This window comes from Mustela nigripes, chromosome 5 (genome assembly GCF_022355385.1).
Source record: "Mustela nigripes isolate SB6536 chromosome 5, MUSNIG.SB6536, whole genome shotgun sequence".
Lineage (NCBI taxonomy): Eukaryota > Metazoa > Chordata > Mammalia > Carnivora > Mustelidae > Mustela > Mustela nigripes.
Genome location: NC_081561.1, coordinates 24,081,086 through 24,100,601, shown reverse-complemented (window position 1 = coordinate 24,100,601; position 19,516 = coordinate 24,081,086). Strand labels below are relative to the sequence as shown.

The following is a 19,516-nucleotide window of genomic DNA, read 5'->3' as shown; positions in this document are numbered from 1 at the left end:
ACCAGGTGGCACCCTTCTCCACCCGACCGCGATTTGTGTCTGGTTTTGCCAGAGGCCACATAGGATCCAGAATTTAAAATTAGGTCTTTGATTTTTCAAAGGTAGTTGATCTTAAGAATTGATGGACAAGGGAAGAAAAATTAAGGTAAGAAACACTGAAAGAAAATAGAGGTTATAACTTCCATTATAAAAAGAATGAGCGGCTCAGTCAGTTAAGCATCTGACTCTGGGTTTTCACTGAGATTGTGATCTCAGGGTGGTAAGATTGAAGTCTGAGCTGGGCTCTGCACTGGGCGTGGAGCCTGCTTAAGATTCTCTCTCTTCTGCTTTTCTCCCCCTAAAGAAATCATGCAGTTTGCAACACACGAATTGTATGTTTATTAAAGTGTATATGTTGATCTTATGTGTTAATATAGCAAAACTGAGAGGAGATACACAGATCGTTTATCACTAGCTAATTGGAATGAGAGTTTCAATTGAACTAATTTTCAACTTTTTGACAATAAGCACAAATTAGATGTACTTTTATCCACTTAACTTCTGTAACCAGAAAAAAAGAAAAGTTTAAAAAAAATAGTTGAGCTCTTTTTGCACAAATTCAATACCTACCGAACCGTTGAGCTATATTTGGACTTTCGAGGCACCTGCCGCAGAGACAGAATGCCTGTTGCACTGTTTGCCGCCGAATGTACATAGCAGCAGAAAGGAGACCCGCGCCATCTGGGCATCATGTCACTTTCTTTTGAACACCGTCAGATGAATTACTTTCCCAGAACGGAGTAATTCCTGAGCAGCTTGGTGAGATGAGTTTCTTTTCTTAATGTGCACAATTGGGGAAGAGAGACAGACTTCCTGGAACCCCAGGAATATGCCAGGGTACCCCCAGGCCACACTGTGGCGTCCGTTTTGCCCTCTTTAATATGAGAGATGTCACTCTGGTTCCTGGAGGGAAATGCCAGCAGGATTGTGACTCTGGAGGCGCAGGCGGAACGAAAACACCGTGCGGTCCAGCTTAGCCGCAGACGCACAGCACCGATCCCCGTCGTGACCCGGGGGCGCCGGAGACGCACGGGACAGAGCGGCCCCGGGCTGGCAGCAGAGGAAACCAGCCACACGCTGGACTTCTTTGCCCAGAGACTTTGAAAGGAAATGGTGAAGATTATTTTCTACTATTTCCCTTCGTTTTGGTCAAGCTCGGGCAAAATAAAGACACTGGGGCCACGGAAGAGCCGTGCCCCTCCCTTCTCCATTTCTTGGCACAGCTAAAACATTGCGCAGGCGTGTGAGATGGGTCAGAGTCAGACTGACCGAGCTACAGACCTGTCTCTAGCCTTGGCAGGCTGTGAGCTACTGTTTACCTCATTTTGTTCACCTAAAGAAAGGACGAGGATAACAGTACTTACATCAGAGCATTATTGTGAGAATTATACGGTAAGTGGGTGCTCAGAACTGTCTGGTAGCAAGTAAAATGCCTTTTTAAAAAAATATATATGTGTCAGCCCCCTTATCACTACCGTTATCATTCTTAGGATCATTTTCATTGTCCTTTCAATAGTAGAGACCAGGGTAGGAAATGACTGCATTACGTCAAGCCTGGCACACCAGAGAGGCGCTATGAATGCATTAATGTAAATCATGAGTTTGTGTGAATCTGTGACAACTTGCTACCAAATAGAAAAAGATACCCCTTTCAAGACATTTTCCACCCCCTTTCTGGAAAACTATCATAAATAAACAGAGGCATCCACAATGGCTCTTCTGGGAAAGGTGCCTCCTTGGGTTGTGCAGTGCACGGCCTTTGCCGCTGTACACTGACCCACTTCACCCTCTGATGGAAGAGACCAGAGGGCTCGGTGACAGGTGAATTACTGGACAACAGAGAGAGAAGGGACCAAAAGGAAACTCGGATGGGCCTAGGAAATGCCTGAATGTATGTGCAAAATTCTGGTAAGGGCATGAGAGTGTTATGTCCCAAGGAGAAAGTTCATTGTTTTTCTCAGATGTTGAAAGGAACCGTGTGCCCCCCAGATTTCAGGAGCGCTATTCCAGAGGTAGGAGATGAGATGACTTGGGCACGTGGAGTTGGAAGTGATGCAGAAGTGAAGGCAGGCTCTAGAAGCAGCTGGTGGTTCAAGGGAGCCTGTTCTGTCCCGCGGCCAGCGCTGGGGCTCTTTGGCACGCGGGAACTCAAAAACTGAAATGGGAGGAACTTTCCAAAAATGAAGAAGGCAGGACGCAAGCAGAGATTTCCTGGTGCAGTTCCCATTCATTCAGTCCAGTCCTGCTCTGGAACACCAAGAGGGCCACAGCGGTGCCCTCTCTTTGAGTCTCCACATCTCCTCCCCACAAGGCGTCGCAGGCTGTCCAAGTCATTTACATTCGGCCAAGACATAGTCCCCCATGGCTTCTCCTGCAGAGATAAGAGACAGGAAAGTGCATCTCAGACCCAAGCACCGTGCGCCGCGTGTCCCTGGCCCTCACCCCCCTCATCCATTCACCTCAACTGGGACCACCCCCTGCCTGGAGGCCTCCCAGGGTTCACATCATCATCTCTCCCCTGGAGTTGCTTACCAGCTTTCTAACTGGGCCTCCTTGTGTTCCGTCTCACCTCCTGACGCTCGTTCTCCAACTGCCAAGAGTCTGTCGCCACCCACTGTTCCTGCACTGACTTCCCTGGGCTCACTGGCTAGCATCCTTGAGGCCCCCAGAGCTCTGCACGGCTGGCTTCCGTCTGTCCCTCTAATTCATATCTGTCTAAGGACCTCAGGGGCTCTCCTTTCACTGTCTTAACTTGTGCTAGATTTCATTCCTTTCTGGATGTGGGTTCGAGAACAGCAATAGTGATGAACTCAACGTTCAAGCCCACGCACTGTTTTAAATAGCAGCTTGCAACATAGTAGGTTCTACAGAGAAGTTTGTTGAACTTGGAGCTTTCGTTCCAAGGAAAACCATGAATTCCTGCTCCCGGGACCGTGCACATGTTCCCAAAGCGAAAAAGAGGACCAGGCTTCTCTTGGACGGATATCAAAGCCCCTCTGCCCTGCCTCAGCCCTGCTTCCTGATGAGTTAGTGTGTCCCCAGGTCAGAGGAACTGAGAGATGTCCTCCTTCCTCTTACTCACTTGAAGCCTGTCTTTTCCTTAAGATTCTGAACAGAATTCCAATAAAAAGGAGGATGATGCAAACAGCAATCCCACTGATGACTCCAATGACCAGGGTGCCAGACATCGGGGCCTCTAAAAAGGCAAAAGCAAGGGAAGGCTGGCACTCCGGCCCCAGCCCAGCTCAGCCCCAACCCTCACTGCCAGGCTGAGCCTTCTGCTTCCCCCCAGAAGGGACTTGCCCCACCCCCCTCGCCTGTACCCCAGGCGGCAGTGAGGGGCTGATCCAGGCCGGGGTGCTCCACTTGGCAGATGTATCTCTGTTCTTCCCCAGGGGCCACGGCCAACGCCGCCCAGCCCTGGTAGGTCCCATCCCCGTTGGGCAGCACATCCTTCGGCTCCACGTCCGTGGCATCCAGTGGCTGCCCGTCCTTCAGCCACTTCATGGTGATGTTCTGGGGGTAGAAGTTCAGGGCCTGACACCGCAGGGTGCTCACAGCGGAGGCCACGCGCTGAGTCACCTTCACCAGAGGGGGCACTGCACAGGAAGGAGGAAGGATCTGGAGAGGGGAGCTTTCTACCCTTGCCAGGAAGACTGGAACTTTCACTTCCCTTTCTCCACGGGTTGGAGGAGGAAGTTAATCATGTCCTGACACAGCTGCAGGACAGTCACCGTTTTGTGTCCTAAATCATGTCACAGGAGTGTCAGCTGTGATGGGGAGCTGCATGGTGGACAGTCAAGGCCATTCTCCTGCCCATGTATAAACACACTTACCTGCAGCGCGCGACTTCTGTCCTTTGTCAATAGAGTAAGTGGAATCGGATAAAATTCCACAGTGTGCAGACGTGATCGAATGAGCCCTACTGGCAAATTCTCCCTGGCTCAACCCGGTAAGGGTTCTTGTAAGAAGGGGCCTCCAAGATGGGCAGCCATCAGGGACTCTCTGTTGTTGCTTGCTCTGTAAGAGTAACGTTTAACCTCCCAACGATTCTGCTACTCTGACTGGTTGCCTCCTTTGCTAATTTCTTGGCTGGGCTTTCATGCAGTAATTGACATCTCTGAAATTCCTAAAACGTGTAAATATACACAGTGTTCTCGGGGAAATCAAGAGATCACAGATACTTCTTCTTCGGCCATGTGTAGGGAGAAAAGACCCCTAAAACCCTGACCCTCAGCGGTGCCCTACATCTCAGTTCTAAGGCGGAGCCCTCAGACCTCAGAGCTCTTGGCCCCGAGAGTCATGTGACCCTGGCCACCTGGGAAAGCCCAGCCCCAGACCTCGCCCTGTGTTCCCCTCTGCGGCATCCGGACAGTCCAGGGGCAGCCAGGCGCCCCCATCATACCTCGCCGGTCCAGGACCCCTCTCCCCAGCTCCAGCAAGCGTTGCAGCTGCTCGGGGCAGTCCCTCTCCAGGAAGGCCCTGTTCTGTTTGGCCCGAATCTTGTTCACTTCCCATTCCAGCTTGGTGGCCTGGGCCTTAGGCTCTGCTGCTCTCCAGTCCAGCGTCTCAGGGCAGAATTCCAGATGGTTCTGCCCGTCGTACCCATACTTCCAGAACCCCCTGGTGCTGTTGTCCTCTTGTACCTCACAGCCCAGGATCACTTGCAGGGTGTGGGACTCGGACAGCACCTCGAGCTTCGTTACTGAAATCAAAGGAGAAACTCCTTGTCTCGTCACCCTCAGGGAGCCTAGGACCTCAGACTCCTCCCCTCCTCCCGCGGGACCTCAGACTCCCTGCTTGCTTCCCCCAGATGCATCTTTGAGGTAGAGAAGCGCTCTGCCCCCCTGGGAAAGGCGAGCTCCCTCTCCATGTACCCTTGCTGTGGTTGTGATTGTCCATGATAGTCCAGAAGTCCACAATGAACATGTGATCCCAGCCTTTCAGGCTCTGACTCAGCTGCAGCCACAGCTGGCTAGTGGCCCCACCCTGGACCCACTGGGCGCGGGGCTCTGCACGGCGACTCTCGTGACTGTAGGACACGAACAGCTGGTCGTCCACGTAGCCCAAGGCCTCAAACAGGGGCAGCCCGAGATCCGGCACTGAGGCGCCCATGAAGAGGTAGCGCAGAGAGTGGGATCCTGGGGAGAAGGCAAGAGGACATCTCTGTGGGCTGCGAAAGGGGCTGGGAGGCAGCAGGGCCGCATCTCTGCTCCTTCTGGGCCCACCCACCACTCGTGAGCTGCAGGGCCTCTCCGCCCCCCCCCCCCCCCACAGCCTGGGTGCTCTCTCTTCCCCGGCGGTGGGGTGGGGGCTGCCACCACCCTCTTGGAGCTCCCAGCCTCTGCCCCATTCCCACATTTAGGGCAATCTCCCCTGCAGCCCACCAACTCTCTAAGATCCCAAAGGTTCTCTAGCTGGGGCAGCCAAGCTCTGGGTGCTCACGGGGAATTAGATCCACGTGCGGAGGAATTCACTGCTGGGTTGTTGTTTGTTTGTTTGTTTTTTCATAATTCCCATCTCTAAATTCTTTCCTGTGTTAAGTGTTTGCTGTGAAATGCTGGCAGATATGCTGATGTGTCACTAGGATACTTTCAGAGCAAAAGGAAGAAGACCCAGAAGAGCAAGAAAGAGTTTCCCTTCCTTCCGCTGTGGAAAGAGGGACTCTGGGATGAATGTCTAATACCTAGAACAGTGCCTGGCATGTACTCGGGGCTCGGTACATCCTTGTTAGATGAATCGATGATAACTCCTTGCTGTTTATCTCTGGCCCTGAACTCCAGATTCTTACACGCAACTGCCAACAGGACACCACCGGTTGGATAACTAATTGGAAAAATCCAACTTCAGTCTAACTCTTGATTTCCCCCAAGCTGCTCGCTCTTCTGCCTTCACCATCTCAGAAATGGCATCACCTATCACCCCACAGCTCAGGCCAATGATACATCTAAAATAATTTTAAATCACAGAGTCGCCTTTGACTTTTCTCTCTCTCACACAGTGCCAGATCTTTCGGCAGCTTCCTTCTAAAGACATCCAGAAAGCACCTGCTGCTCATGGCCTCCTCGGCTAGCCCCAGGCCTGGCTGCCATCTCCCCTTGCATCCCAGCAACAGCTCCCTTGCTGCTCCCGAGCTCTGTGACTTCCTTCACCCCTGCCTCCCACAGAGCGGCCAGACCTATGGTGGATCATGTCCCTCCTCGGCTAGAACCCACACGGCAGCGGTGAGGTCCGAGGACACCTTGCCTGTGGCCAGGGGCTGAGCCCCCGGCGAATCTCCATCTCTGGTCGCTGCTTCTTCTGCATCCCAGCCACTCCTAATTGGGACACTGTGACTCCCTCATTAATGTCTGGAGACACTTCTGGCTGTCAGAACTGGGGGGATGCTACTAACATCCAGTGAGTAAAGGACATCCTGTGATGCACAGAACAGTCCCCACAACAGAAAAGTCAGTTTCCCTAAGGTTGCAGTCTCTGCTTCAACTCAACCTGCTGTGTACACTCAGCTCAACTGGGAAGCTTCTAGAAGGCTCACCCCTACTTCCTTCAGCCTGAGAGGAGCCTGCCCCAGCCTCCCATCCTCATCTATCTTCACAGTTTCCTGCTGCTACCTGGGGCTCTGTGTCCTATGGTTTGTTAGTTTATTGTCATCTTGCCTCTAAAATGCAAAATACCAGAGGGCAGGGGCTTGGCTCCGCTACCTCCCCGGGTCTAGAACAGGGCAATTCACGCTCCATTACTCCCTTTATAAGTGTGAACAATGAATATTTCTGTTCCACATCAAATTTAGTATTCAGCCTCTACTGCGGTGTGACATGTAAGAATCACAGCTATGGAGATGCAGGTGCTGCTTCAAGAGCCCTGGGTGACTTGGAACAAAATTAGCCACAAGCAGGTCATGCCTCATTCTTGATGTCTGTAAAACGTGGGCACACATCTGACCTGCCCTCCAAGTGTTGTTCTGAGACTGTGTAAACAGGTGTGTGGAGAGTCCCCTTCAGCTGAGATTAGGAACAGTGATAGCTCTTCATTTTGCATCAGAGAACCAGATGGCTTAAGTTCTTTCTAACCTGGGGAAGGAACTGAGCCTGAGGAATTTTACGCCAGTAAAATCACCCTCCGACTCGCTCCTACTTCCCAAATGCTTAGTGGAGTCAAATCTGATCATAGAGAGGAAGGGGATTTAAAACCTAGTTCGATGTCAGTTATCCTCCCGTTGGCATCCTTTAGTAAAAGCCTGTCAGTCACACATACTACGATGAACTTTGCAAATCAATCCCCACCCCCCGCCCGCGGCTGAAAATGCGAACTGTTCCCTTCAGTTCAAGAGTCCAGAAATCGCAGATACGTTATTTATTCCAGGCAAAGGAATAACCGCCAAGAGTCAGTAAGGTTCGGGTCAGATCTGTCTCGGGGGCCTCTCTCCACCCCGAGTTGGAACGGGGAGTGTAGAGGGGTGGGGGGGAAGCCCGGCCTCCGCGAGCTCACGGGCCCCCACGCGTCTGCGAGGCTGGACGCTGTGCGTGGGGGGTCGCTCAGCCCAGGCCTGCTGCCCTCTGCCAGCCCTGAGTGTCAACACGTCGTCTCTGCGGAGAACTTCCTGTTTGGGGACCACCGGGGAAAAACACGACATGGCCCAAAGCAGAGCAACAGCACCCAGCTCGGAAGGACCCGGGGATCCCAGCCCAGCCTGGATGAGAAACGCGCAGATTTGGAGTTAAAAGTAGTTAAAAACGTCGCAGTCGGCGGAGGGGACGGGAGGCTCCGAGCGCCACCCTGGGGAGCTGCGACGGAGGTGGGGGCCGCACAGGTCCCGGGCGAGGGACCCGCAAACCCGGCCGCACCCGGCGGTGGAGCCCCTCCCGGGAGAGTCGGGGACAGGCTGCGCTGGGGCCGAGCCGTGCCCCCGCACTCGGCGACCCCCGGCGCTCAGCAAAGCTGGTTTCGATCTCGTCCCCCCGCGGCCCGGACTCACGCGGCGGCGGCCCGGGCTCGGCCACGGTCCGCAGCAGCAGCAGCAGGAGCAGCGCGCGCCGCGCTCCGGAGCCCATCTCGGCGCGGCGACCGTGCGTCTCCCCGGCTCCGCGCGTCCCGGAGCTTCACCCGCCTCCGAGCGGCGGCGACGCGGGCATGGCCAGCAAGTCACCCTGGAGTCGCTGCCCGGGCTGCGGGGATACCAGACAAAACTTCCTGGCCGGTGCGATCCTTTTCCGGGGCCGCGGCTGAGAAGAAACGCGGCTCCTGAACTTGAACTCTGCTGCGGCCCAGGGCACCGGCTTGTGAAACACTGTGACCCAGCTGTCCCTGGGGGGTTTCCAGGCCTTCGGGGACGTTGCTGTTGGGGGAGAGTATGCTTACCAGTGTTTCGACCGAAACAGCCTTATTTCTGATATCCGATACTTAAATAGGAATTTTAAAATTCAGCGATACATTTTCAGCATTTTTATCTTAAGTTCATCTTGCCAATTCTGTTTATTCAACTTAAAAATACGGTTTTTGTGTAAAATTTCCATTTTATTCCCACATTAGAAACAATGAAATCGTAAGTCTAATAAGTTAGAACCTAGTGAAACATCTTTCCCAATTTAATAGTTAGATTTCACAAACTTTACAACACATTGAGATCACCTAGAAAATCATTAAACTTATCGATGCCCTGTTTTTACTTCAGCTACTGTGCCTGCGGTGTTACCTGGGGATTGGAATTTTAACCCCTCCTCCACCCCCACCCCACACACCCAAAGTTTGGGAACTACTGCTTTAGATATTTCAAAACATATTACCAAATTTAATACATCTGATTTTCCTAAAAACCTTTAAATACCTAATAAATCCAGTGAGCAATACCTTTTTAAGCATGCATGCCAATTTTGGCCACCTAAGAAAAAGAAATCAGACTTGGAAACTGGGGCCTAACTGCAGGGGGATATGAAATGCAACCGGAAAAATGATGAATACAGTGGATGAATCCATTGGGGTTGAATGATTGTAATATATTTTTTCTTGGTATCAGCTTGATTATTGAAATTTAATTCACATCCCGTACAATTCCTCCACTTAAGGTGTAAAATTCAGTGAATTTTCACATTTTTACAAAGGCATGTGATTATTAACACAGTTCTAGAACGTTTTTCATTCTCCCCACAAAGAAACTTTGTGCCTTTTAGACAGCACTAGGCAATGCCTCCCACCCCACTGCAGGCTTCACTAATCTACTTTCTGTCTCAATAGATTGACCTCTTCTGAACATTTTAGACACATGGAATCCTAGACTATGTGATTCTTCATGACTGGCTTCTTTCATTTAGCGTAATATTTTCATGTTTCTTTTTCACAGATGAATAATATTCCATCACACCCCATTTTATTTCTCCCTTCATCAATTGATGGAAACTAGGTTATTTCAACTTTGTGTCTATTAAGAAGAATGCTGCTCTGAACATGTGTGTACCCATTTTTGTGTGGACTTACATTTTCTTTTCTTTTGGGTATGGACCTAGGGGTGGAATTGCTGGGTCCTATGATGACTCTATGTTTAATTAACCTTTTGAGGAACCACCAGACCGTCTTCCAAAGTGGATACACCATTTCGTGCTCTCATCAGCAGTGAATGACAGTCCCGATTTCTCTATACCTTTGCCAGCACTTCTTATGGTTCATCTTCATAATGCTAGTCGTCCCAGTCGGTGAGAAGGAATGCCTCATTGCGCTTTGGATTTGCCTTTCCCTGATGACTGGTGATAGTGAACATCTTTTTTTTTTACCTGAATATTGGCCATCTAGGAACCTTCTTTGGAGAAATGTCTGTTCAGATCCTTTGTCATTTTAAAATCTGGGTTATTTGCTTTTTCTCATTGAGTCATAAATGTCCTTTATGTATTCTAGATGTAAGGCCAGTACCAGATATACAATTTGGGAATTCCAATTCAGTGTGTGATCTTTTTACTGTCTTGATGGTGTGCCTCGTGGCACAGACACTGTTAACGTTGGTGAAGTGCAACTTACGTATTTTTTCTTTGGTTACTTGTACTTTGGGTGTCATAACTGAGAGATCATTGCTAAATCCAAGGTCACAAAGATTTATACCTACGGTTTCTTCTAAGTATTTGTAGTTTTAGTTTTTACATTTATGTCTTTGATTCATTTTGAGTTAATTTTTTGGATGTGGTATGAGGTTGAGGTCCAACTTCATTCTTTTTCATGTGTGTAAAAGTAACATCTCAGATCTTCCTTCGTGTGTAGGGGGGAAAAAACCAGTTCTTCTACATCATATTTTCTATCCTGTGTGTTTCCTCTTCTACTCACACAAAACGCTTGACTTCTGACTCGTCTAGTTAGCTCTCACTGCACGGAGGGACACTGGAGACAATAAATGCTGTCTGGTCTGGGGTGCCAGCCGCCGGCCTTGCAGAGATTGACAGCAGGCCCCACTGTGCTGCTTCTTAGCTTGCTTACCTGATTAGAATAGCTTTTTCCAAAGAACTCCAATGGTGCCATGGCTGGAATGCTTGCTAACATGGGCATCTGAGCAGTGGTGTTCATGGAGTCTGATGAAAGCTCTGTTTGAGGTTCCTGGTTTCTTTTTGCCCCTCCCCAGAATGTAAGATTTCGTCCTTTGTCCCAACCATCTGCTTCCAGGGATATGCCAGACCCACCCAGGTCTACCAACAGCCTAGCTCCTTCCTCATGTGCTAATGGTGGCCCTCTCCAGGTCTCAGTGTTCAGTATGGCAGGGGTAGGTGGCTGCTTCTCCCCAAGGGACATTCACCCAGCGCTGACTGGTTCCATTCTTGCTGCACTGGTACCCTTTGTGGTCTGAGTGCAGGCCTCCCCGACCCCTTAGGGAGAACAGGTATCAGCGTGGTGGCAGAGGAAGAGACATAGGCTGGGCACTGCACCAATGCTTCCTGCCGAGTGGTCTTATGGTGGGTCTTATATATTGAAGGCAGTCCTGTGGAACGGGAGTAGGAGGTAGATGGTCCCTGGGCCTTCCCTTCTGAAGTATTAGCTTGCTCCACGAGACCAGTAACCACCTGTAAGCTGGCCTCAGCCCCTCCAGTCTCCGGAAACCCTTGTGGATGGTCAGATGTTAGGGGTTGAAATGTGTCCTCCGCTAAAATGGTTGAAGTCCCAACTCCAAGTACTTGTACGTAACTTCATTTGAACATCAAGTTTTTGCAAATGATCAAACTAAGAAAAGGCCATTAGGATGGGACCTAATCTGACAGAACTGATTTTGACCCAGAGAAGTTCACGGAGGAGGGATGTGAAGACAGGAGGGTAACTGAGAGCAGCCTACATGCGAGGAGAGGGACCTGGAACAGGTTTTTCTCTCGCCTTGCTCAGAAGGAGTCAGCCCTGCCAACCCATTTTCAGAATTAACCCCCAGAACAGTGATTTCAAAGTGTCCAAGTCCTGATTAACCCAGGAGAGAAAGGAAAGGGAAATGCAACTTGCAGAATGCCAGGCCTGTACGAAGGGTCATGCTGAGCTGTCTATACAGGAGAAACTTACTCTCAACATCTTCTTAAGAATATATTGTTCTGGGGTGCCTGGGTGGCTCAATTGGTTAAGCCTCCAACTCTTGATTTTGGCTCAAGTCTTGCTCTCAAGGTCATGAGATCGAGCCCCGGGTCTGGCTCCGTCCGCAGCGCGGAGTCTGCTTGTCCCTCGCCCTTCTGCCTGCCCCTCTCCTCGCTCCCTCTCTCAAATAATTTAGGTATTAATTTAGGTATTCAGACCGTTTACATTTAACCATTACATGTAACAGGTAAGTGAGTAAAATCTTTAATAGATATATAACCTCTATTTGCAAAGAGGGACTTAGGGCCTTGCCCAAGTTCACTGAGGTGAACAACTCTGGGAACTCACAGAAATGAATAACTTCTTGCCTTAAATGACTTCAGTAGAATCAGAGAGGTACCAGGCCAGGTTCAACAGAAACTGCATTTCATTTCCTCTGGTTCCTGACCATTTCTTCGTCTTCCTCTGAAACGGGCAGTCTAAACCGACGATCAATTCCTAGGAACGCCAGGATGTGTTAGGAAAGCTTCGTGTATACATTCACGCAGGGAAATGTGTCTTGGGCCCATTTAGGCGCCCTCCATCTGCTTGCTCCCCTGACTTCTCTCCCTCCTTCCTGCCCCTTCGTGCTCCGTCCACAGGAATGGTCACATTCTAGGCCAAGAATGTTTGTTCCTCTCTCTCCTCTTTCCTTTGAACTCCTGCTACACAGTGACCTTGTTCTACATCGTTCAGCACTGTTGCCTAGTGGAAGTATTCCATAACTATGTGTGGATTGAGTAAATAAATGAGCCAGTGAATGAATGTCCAACAGCAGACCATGAAGCCAACTGAAACCCACTTGGGAACTTGGGAAGACTTCTCTGGTTGTCTCTATTCCCGGTGCCCCCGGAGCTTGTGAATACCAGAAGACATTGCATGGACTTATGCATATATGTTAATATACTACCTCTCTCACTAGATTTGTCACTGACCGAGACCCTCTCTGTGCTTCTTTTTTTTTTTCTTAAGATTTTATTTATTTATTTGATAGACAGGGATTACAAGTAATCAGAGAGGCAGGGAGGGAAAGAGGAGGAAGCAGGCTCCCCGCTGAGCAGAGAGCCTGATGCAGGGCTCCATCATCAGACCCTGAAATCATGACCTGAGCTGAAGGCAGAGGCTTAACCCACTGAGCCACCCAGGCACCCCTGCTTCTTGATAATCCTGACGCTTTGCAGAGTAACCGGCACAGAGCTACACAGTTGCTTCCGCCGTAACCCAGTACCTATATTCCTGAAATCCTCATAGTCTTAAAAAAAATACACTCACATTCAACAGGGGTCATGGAAAACAAGGACAGGGCAGACAAGTGAAAACTCTTGAACAGGTATACAAAAGGAAGGAGTAGCTGCTTCCCCCCACACGCTCAGAGTGGATCTTTCATTAACTTTGCACCAATGTTCTATTAATTGATGGAAGATCCTTAGATAGACACTTTGATGCATTTCTTTTTTTGAAAGATTTTATTTATTTATTTGAAAGAGAGAGAGAGCATGTGAGCACATGTGAGAAAAAGGAAGAGGGGTGCGCCTGGATGACTCAGTGGGTTAAAGCATCTGCCTTCAGCTCGGGTTATGATCTCACGGTCCTGAGATCAAGCCCTGCGTTGGGCTCCTTGCTCAGCAGGAGAGCCTGCTTCTCCCTCCCCTTCCGCCCCTTCCCCCCTGCTCATGTTCTCTCAAATAAATAAATAAATAAATAAACTGGGGAAAAATAAAAAAGAGAGAGAAATATTGAGAGCAGGAACAGGGGGACTAGAGAGAAACAGAGTCCCCACTGAGTGGGAAGCCTGCTGGGGGACTCGATCCCAGGATCCTGGGATCATAACCAGAGCCAACGGCAGATACTTAACTGACTGAGCCACCCAGGCTCCCCCTCTTGTATACATTTCTAAGTATATAAAACACTGAGACACTTCTTAATCATTCTGTAAGTTCATATGCTTTTGCTTTTTATTTTCATATGCCCTAGAGAGACTGTATCTTTGGGTCTGTTAACAAACGTGTTTACTTTTGCCACTTGGAGTAGCTCTACACACATGACCTAACATTCATATCATCAGCTCCCAGGACAAGAGAAAGAGTGCAGGGCTGACAGAGTGTTTCAAGAAATATTGTCTGAAAATTTCAAGCTTTGGTGAAAAGACACAAATTGCATAAACCCCAAGTAAAATATAATCAAAGAAACTCCTGCCAATCACTTTGTAATTAAAATTCTAGAAACTAAAGACAGATTAAAAAATCTTGAAAGCATCGAGAAAGAGGGGCACCTGGGTGTCTCAGTGGGTAAAGCCTCTGCCTTCGGCTCAGGTCATGATCCCAAGGTGCTGGGATCAAGTCCCCCATCTGGCTCTCTGCTCAGCAGGGAGTCTGCTTCCCCCCTCTCTCTCTCTGCCTGCCTCTCTGCCTACTTGTGATCTCTGTCTGTCAATAAATAAATACAATTTTAAAAAAACTTTTAATAAAAAGCATCGAGAAAGAAACAAGCTATGTAGGGACAACAACTTGGGGGACAGTGCATTGTTCCTCTGAAGAAACGGGCCAGAAGGAAAGGGCACATGCTTCTGGGGCAGTGAAAGAAAATAATTGTTAACTGCAAATTCTATGTCCTTTAGGTAAAACTACCTTCAGGAATGAAGGGGAGATAAAGACATTCTCAAATGCAGGAAAGCAGAAAGAATTTTTTTACTAAGAGACCTATCTTTAAAGAATGAGTAGAGAAGTTTCTTAAAACAGAAAAGAAGTAATAAGAGAAGGCATCTTAGAGTACCAAGAAGAAAGAACTACAATGGCAAGACCAGAAATATGGGCAAACATATAGGCAAACATTAGATTGCCTTTCTCATGAGTTTTCTAAATCATATGTGGCAACTGATACAAAAATTGTAACAGTTTGATATTCAAGACAATATTTTTAAATAGAGAGGATAAAAATGATGTGTCCACAATTAACTTGTGGTCATAAAACCTGATCCTAATAGACTATGAAAAGTCATATACATTGTAAGACCTGAGAGTAACCACTGACAAAATTGTACAAAGCAATGAACTAAAAAAATATTATAAATAAATCCATTTTCCAAAAGGGATGGAATTTGAAGAACCTGTTCAAATAACTTACAGAAAGAAAAGAAAAGAAAAACAGGAAAAACAGAGAAAACAAAGAATAACATAACAGACCTAAACCCTCACATGTCAAAAATCATCTTAAATGTAGATGGTCTAAATACCTAAATTAAAAACAGAAATTGGCAGAGATAGGGTCTTCATGGAGGTCCTCAGGTTAAAATGAGGTCATTAGAGTGAGCCCTAAACCATTATGACTGGTGTCCTTATAAAACAGGAAATGTGGACCATACCCATGCATAGAGGGAAGAAGACAGTCATCTACAAGTCTAGGAATGCCTGAAGCTCCCAGAAAGGAGACCTGCCGCAGATTTTCTTTCTCAGCCCTCGGAATGAACCAACCCTCTCTACACACTTGTTTTAGATATCTAGCCTCCAGAATGTGGGACAATACAAGAGCTCCCAGTCTGTGGTACTTGGTGATAGCAACAAACTATTATAAGCTAAACCATTTAGAGTACCTGGCTCATGCTTTACACATTCCGTAGACACTCAACAAAAGATTGGTTGAGGTAAGAAAACCTGATCACAAGACAAAGACACAAGCTTGGGTATTTGTGTTCTAGGAGACAAAATGGGAAGGAGCTGGGAGAATCTGAGTATGCAGATTCTCTTTCCAAACCCTATTTTCAGTTTGCTGCTGCACCCTCATAGTCTATGACTGAGACATCTGAGTCCAGAGTCCCCCTGAGTGAGTATCACCCAAGGAGAACCCTCGGTCTCCTGCCGGGCCGGTCTGTTAGCGTGGAACAGTAACCTGGTCATCAGGGTGCCTCTTCCACAGGTCTCTAACCAATCTATCCATTTCCAGTCCCGCTCACAACCCTGACCTCAGAGACACCTGGTGTCTCAGAGACTTACATCTTTTTGGCTTCTGCGGTGGGGAGTTTATGTTTCTTATTGGTTTTGTCCCCTTGCCGGTGCTGAGTGCAGCTTTCTCTGGTCTGGCAAGACGTTCACCCATCTGCTCTCCAGCTTCCAAAATTCCATTGACATCTCTCATTGGGTTGCTTTGTCTCCCATTCCCTTCATCTTTGAGTGTTTATGCCTTCTTTGTAAAATCTTTTACCGTAAAAGAGTGGGGCTTGGAGAAGGAGCAGAGACTGACATGTGTCCAGCAGCGTGGTTAACTGCAAGCTGGTTCCTTTCAGTAAAAAAATAATGCAGTGTTGGGGCGCCTGAGGGGCTCAGTCGGTTAAGCGTCTGCCTTCAGCTCAGGTCACGATCATGTGGTCCTGGGATCGAGTCCCGCCTCAGGCTCCCTGCTCAGCGGTGAGTCGGCTTCTCCCTCTCCCTTGGCCCTCCCCTCTGCTCTTGCTTTCTCCCTCTCTCAAAGAAATAAATAAAATCTTTAAAACAAATGATGCAGTGTAATAATGGTAGGATGAACTCTATTTGCTAGGAACCGTGTATGAACCTCCTGTATATATGATCTCATTGCATTTTCAAACTCCCTTTGTCAAGGAGTTTATAGTCAGATTGAAAAGATATACCAAAGAGCAGGGCCCTGGAGTTCGCTGCATCTGTAACCAGGAGGGGAAGAGGTGAAGGTGTAAAGGTCCACAGCTCGAATGACAATTCCATCTCTTAGTGCAAACGTTATCTAACTTCCGTCCAAAGACCTGGTTGCTTACTCCCGGCCTTTTACTCGACTGTTTACTGCTATTTCTCTTGTGCTACTGTATGGCCTCAGTTGAGCCCGTCTGAACGCCAGTCTGTTCACCTGTTAAATGTGGATAATAATTTCTAATCGCCAATCGATTCTTTACATGAACGACCCCCTACAGTTATTAACAGATATGGACACCAGTGGAAGGTAATAATTACCCAGCAGATTAGGGATGAACTGTATGCAATACATTTTGGTTTAGAGTGCCACTGCAGCTAACCACAGACCACGGTGTAAAGGTCTAGTTCAGCTAAGAAGAGTTGGCGGTCAGCACAGTGACTAGTGCTGTTAATTGTTATCTTTCAGCTCCCTTGGCAGCCCTAGAAACTTTGAGGGAGGAAGTGTCCTTCATATTTAATATCTTCCTATGGAAACTGTCCATACCTTTTTTTCATGACTGATGAGAAAAGCAGCCGAATCTAGACTTGTTCACTTTGGTATAATCCGAGTTTTTGTAAACTTCTCTATCGTGTATCATTTCTGATGAGCACTGGAGTGTGCTTTAAAGGCACGTGAATTATAATCAGTCTTCAAGGCAAAGTTATATTGCAAGGCCCCTTCAACTCTCTAGGTCTCAATTTTCTCATTTGTAGAGTTGATAGCAATAGCTATTTCATAAAATGGTATTTAGAATTAAATTTTGTAATTAAAGAATTAAATTTTGTAAAAAGCAAATTGATAAATGAAGCCCTCAGTATAGTGTCTGGTATATAATCAGGCTAAGCCATGATGATGAGGAGGATTTATTCTAAAATATATATTATGTAATATACTATTATATATTCTAATATAATATTATATAATAAATACTACATATTATATATTCTAAAATAATATTTTATGTAAATACATAATATTTTATATATTATATATAAATTTATATATAATATATATTTATATGTATAAATATATAATATTTTTATATAATACCATAACAATAATATTGTCAATGATATTGCTGACCTGAGGACGTCACTTCCTATCAGATGACAGGTCAATACCCTCTTACAGATTGCCTATTGTGTGGTTTTCTCACTGTAAAACAGTAATAGTTTTTTTTTTTTTTTTTAAGGATAAAGCATGTGCAGTCTCTCCAGGTCTCTGGGCTTGTTATGCTTAATTTGCTGCTCCCGTTGAAGACACAGGTGTGGTGGCTTCTCCGAGATTATTTCCAGGCCTGTCCCTCCCTGCGCCTCCGTTCTGCACTCTTGCCCATTTCTTTTCCCTCGTGTTTTCTTCTTTATTCTAAACTGTAGGCAGTGCGAGCCTAGTCATCTGGGTTCTCCTCCTTAGTCACTGTGTGGGGGAGTGAGTGGATCGAGCCGCGCGGGCTTCTTGCCCCGACGAGTACTTCAGTGACGAGTACGGACCCCAGAGGTCCTTGTAGTGGGCCTCCCTACTTTCTCAAGTGTTCTGGGCCCAAACTCCAGTCTCACTGCTTCTCAAGGCTCTCATCGTCCCTTGTAAGTAATAATCATTTCTGTCCGTCAGTGGACTGTATGAAGGAGATTTGAAATCTGGGTAGTACAATGTCAACCCAAGGTTAATGATCAGTAACTGTCCAGGCACCCCGAGAGGCCGCCGTCCCGCGGCGGGTCGTGTTAGTGTGGGGCGCCATCCGGTGTCCAGTCGTGCAAACAGCATCCTGCCTCCAAAACTCGTCTGGGCAGGAAAGGGTTGAGGCCCAAGCCAACCTGTGTATTACACTGTTATCCTTCAACCACTCGACTAGCCCTGGACACTTCAAAGGTTAAGTGCATAACCTTTATAGTCAATTCTTTATCTAAAACTCTTTAAAGTTACTCGTTAGCAATTGGGTGTTTTGAAATCCATGAATTAACGTTCTGCATCTCAGGGGCCTCTTTCGTGGGACTTGATAAACCTACACTTTCCCTTTCAATACACGGTGCTTAATACATTTATTATCACTCTTGTTAGGACTATCGTCATGGCCGTAGCTGATACACTCACCCAGGAATCTCAGAAGTCTTTCCCTACTCAGCAGTAGAGGAGCCCGTTCCAGTGCTCATCTCTGTCCAAGGCTTTCCTCCTTCTCTGTGTGGTCATGGCACTTTGAGAAGGAAAAGAAGGAATTTAGTATTGAAAAAGTTGCCCTTACAAGATTCGAGGCTTACCCTCCTCCCCCTGCGAAAACCGACTGCTCCCCTCCTTCAGGCCCCTCTGACGTCTCTGAACAAACCGGAGTGGCCTTTTCCCTGGTTTCCCCTCCTGCAGACCTTTCCATCATCGGGAGGAGAGCCTGTCCTCCCTTTCTTATTCCCCGAACCCAGCACAGTGCGGGTCTTCTCTAAGGGGCTGCTGAGTTCTTCGTGAAAGGAAGGAATTATCCGGCGTGATTTCTCTGCACCACTTAGACAGGCGTCCAGTCGCTCTCTTTGTTCCTCTCGCGTTCCTTCCTGCCTGTGGACTTCCTGCAGCCTTAGGGCTTCCCAGGGACCCCCGGATCACCATCTGCCAATGGGGAGAGTCATTTCTGTTCACCAGATGGGAAAAGAAAACTGTTAAGTGTATAATGAGACGTTAATAATTATTCAGAGAAAGGCCTGGAGAAATCGGAGTTTACCCGCCTCTAGATAAGCGTTGGTTGGTTCGGAGCGCCACCTAGTGTCAACCAGGACCAACAGCACGATGTATTGTAAACTTGCTTCTGCCGGGAAGGTGAGAGGTCCAAAGGGGATGTACTTGGCGGGTGTGAAAAGGCCTTTTACCTAAAACTCACTAAACATGCTAGTAAGTAATAGTTGGGGTGTATTTTAATTTATGCGCTTTATAGATTAAAAATCAAGCCTTATCTTCGACTGTAGTTTAATCTGTATTTGTGTGTGTGCGCGAGTCTTGGGGACCTGGACTATACAGCTAACCCTAGAAGAAATCTAAATTCTCAATCTCCGTTTTCTTACTGATGATATGATAATGGATGTCAAGGATGTATAGGACGGTGGTGAAGACAGAACGAAAATAGTGCATTTAATTCCTGGTCCATACAGAATGTTCAGTTACCTGTTGTCCTTATTAATATTATCGACACTCTTAAACCAACAGGGGCACGATTCTGCTGTGTTGTGGTTATAATAACATACGTGTGCTTTTAAAAGTT

At 47.6% G+C, this 19,516-nt stretch overlaps 2 protein-coding genes across 4 annotated transcripts in view; both read right to left on the bottom strand.

Annotated features, from left to right (window-relative positions):
• LOC132017669 (histone H3.1-like) overlaps positions 1–19,516 on the bottom strand; it is a 39,215-nt gene that overhangs the window by 5,050 nt on the left and 14,649 nt on the right. The gene's annotated exons all lie outside the window — the stretch shown is intronic.
• Positions 346–18,886, bottom strand: HFE (homeostatic iron regulator). 3 transcript variants are annotated; one of them, XM_059399599.1, is made up of 8 exons: positions 18,636–18,886; positions 18,370–18,469; positions 8,015–8,374; positions 4,917–5,180; positions 4,445–4,744; positions 3,363–3,555; positions 3,122–3,235; positions 346–2,410 (listed from the first exon to the last, which is right to left on the bottom strand). In XM_059399599.1, exons 3-8 carry the CDS (start codon positions 8,088–8,090, stop codon positions 2,374–2,376), a joined length of 984 nt encoding a protein of 327 aa, XP_059255582.1. In that variant the 5' UTR covers positions 8,091–8,374; positions 18,370–18,469; positions 18,636–18,886; the 3' UTR covers positions 346–2,373. The 3 variants fall into 3 exon arrangements, with proteins under 3 accessions (XP_059255582.1, XP_059255580.1, XP_059255581.1); XM_059399597.1 differs by having other exon boundaries at positions 3,363–3,638; positions 18,636–18,885; XM_059399598.1 differs by lacking the exons at positions 18,370–18,469; positions 18,636–18,886 and having other exon boundaries at positions 3,363–3,638; positions 8,015–10,127.

What these genes read in the sequence shown, in the direction of transcription:
- HFE (XM_059399597.1), bottom strand. Translation starts at nt 8,090, where the DNA reads ATGGGCTCCGGAGCGCGGCGCGCGCTGCTCCTGCTGCTGCTGCTGCGG. An exon ending in CAATCACAACCACAGCAAGG is followed by an intron (nt 4,745 to 4,916) that starts GTACATGGAGAG and finishes CTTTGATTTCAG; the next exon opens with TAACGAAGCTCGAGGTGCTG. An exon ending in AGGGGTCCTGGACCGGCGAG is followed by an intron (nt 3,639 to 4,444) that starts GTATGATGGGGG and finishes CTTCCTGTGCAG; the next exon opens with TGCCCCCTCTGGTGAAGGTG.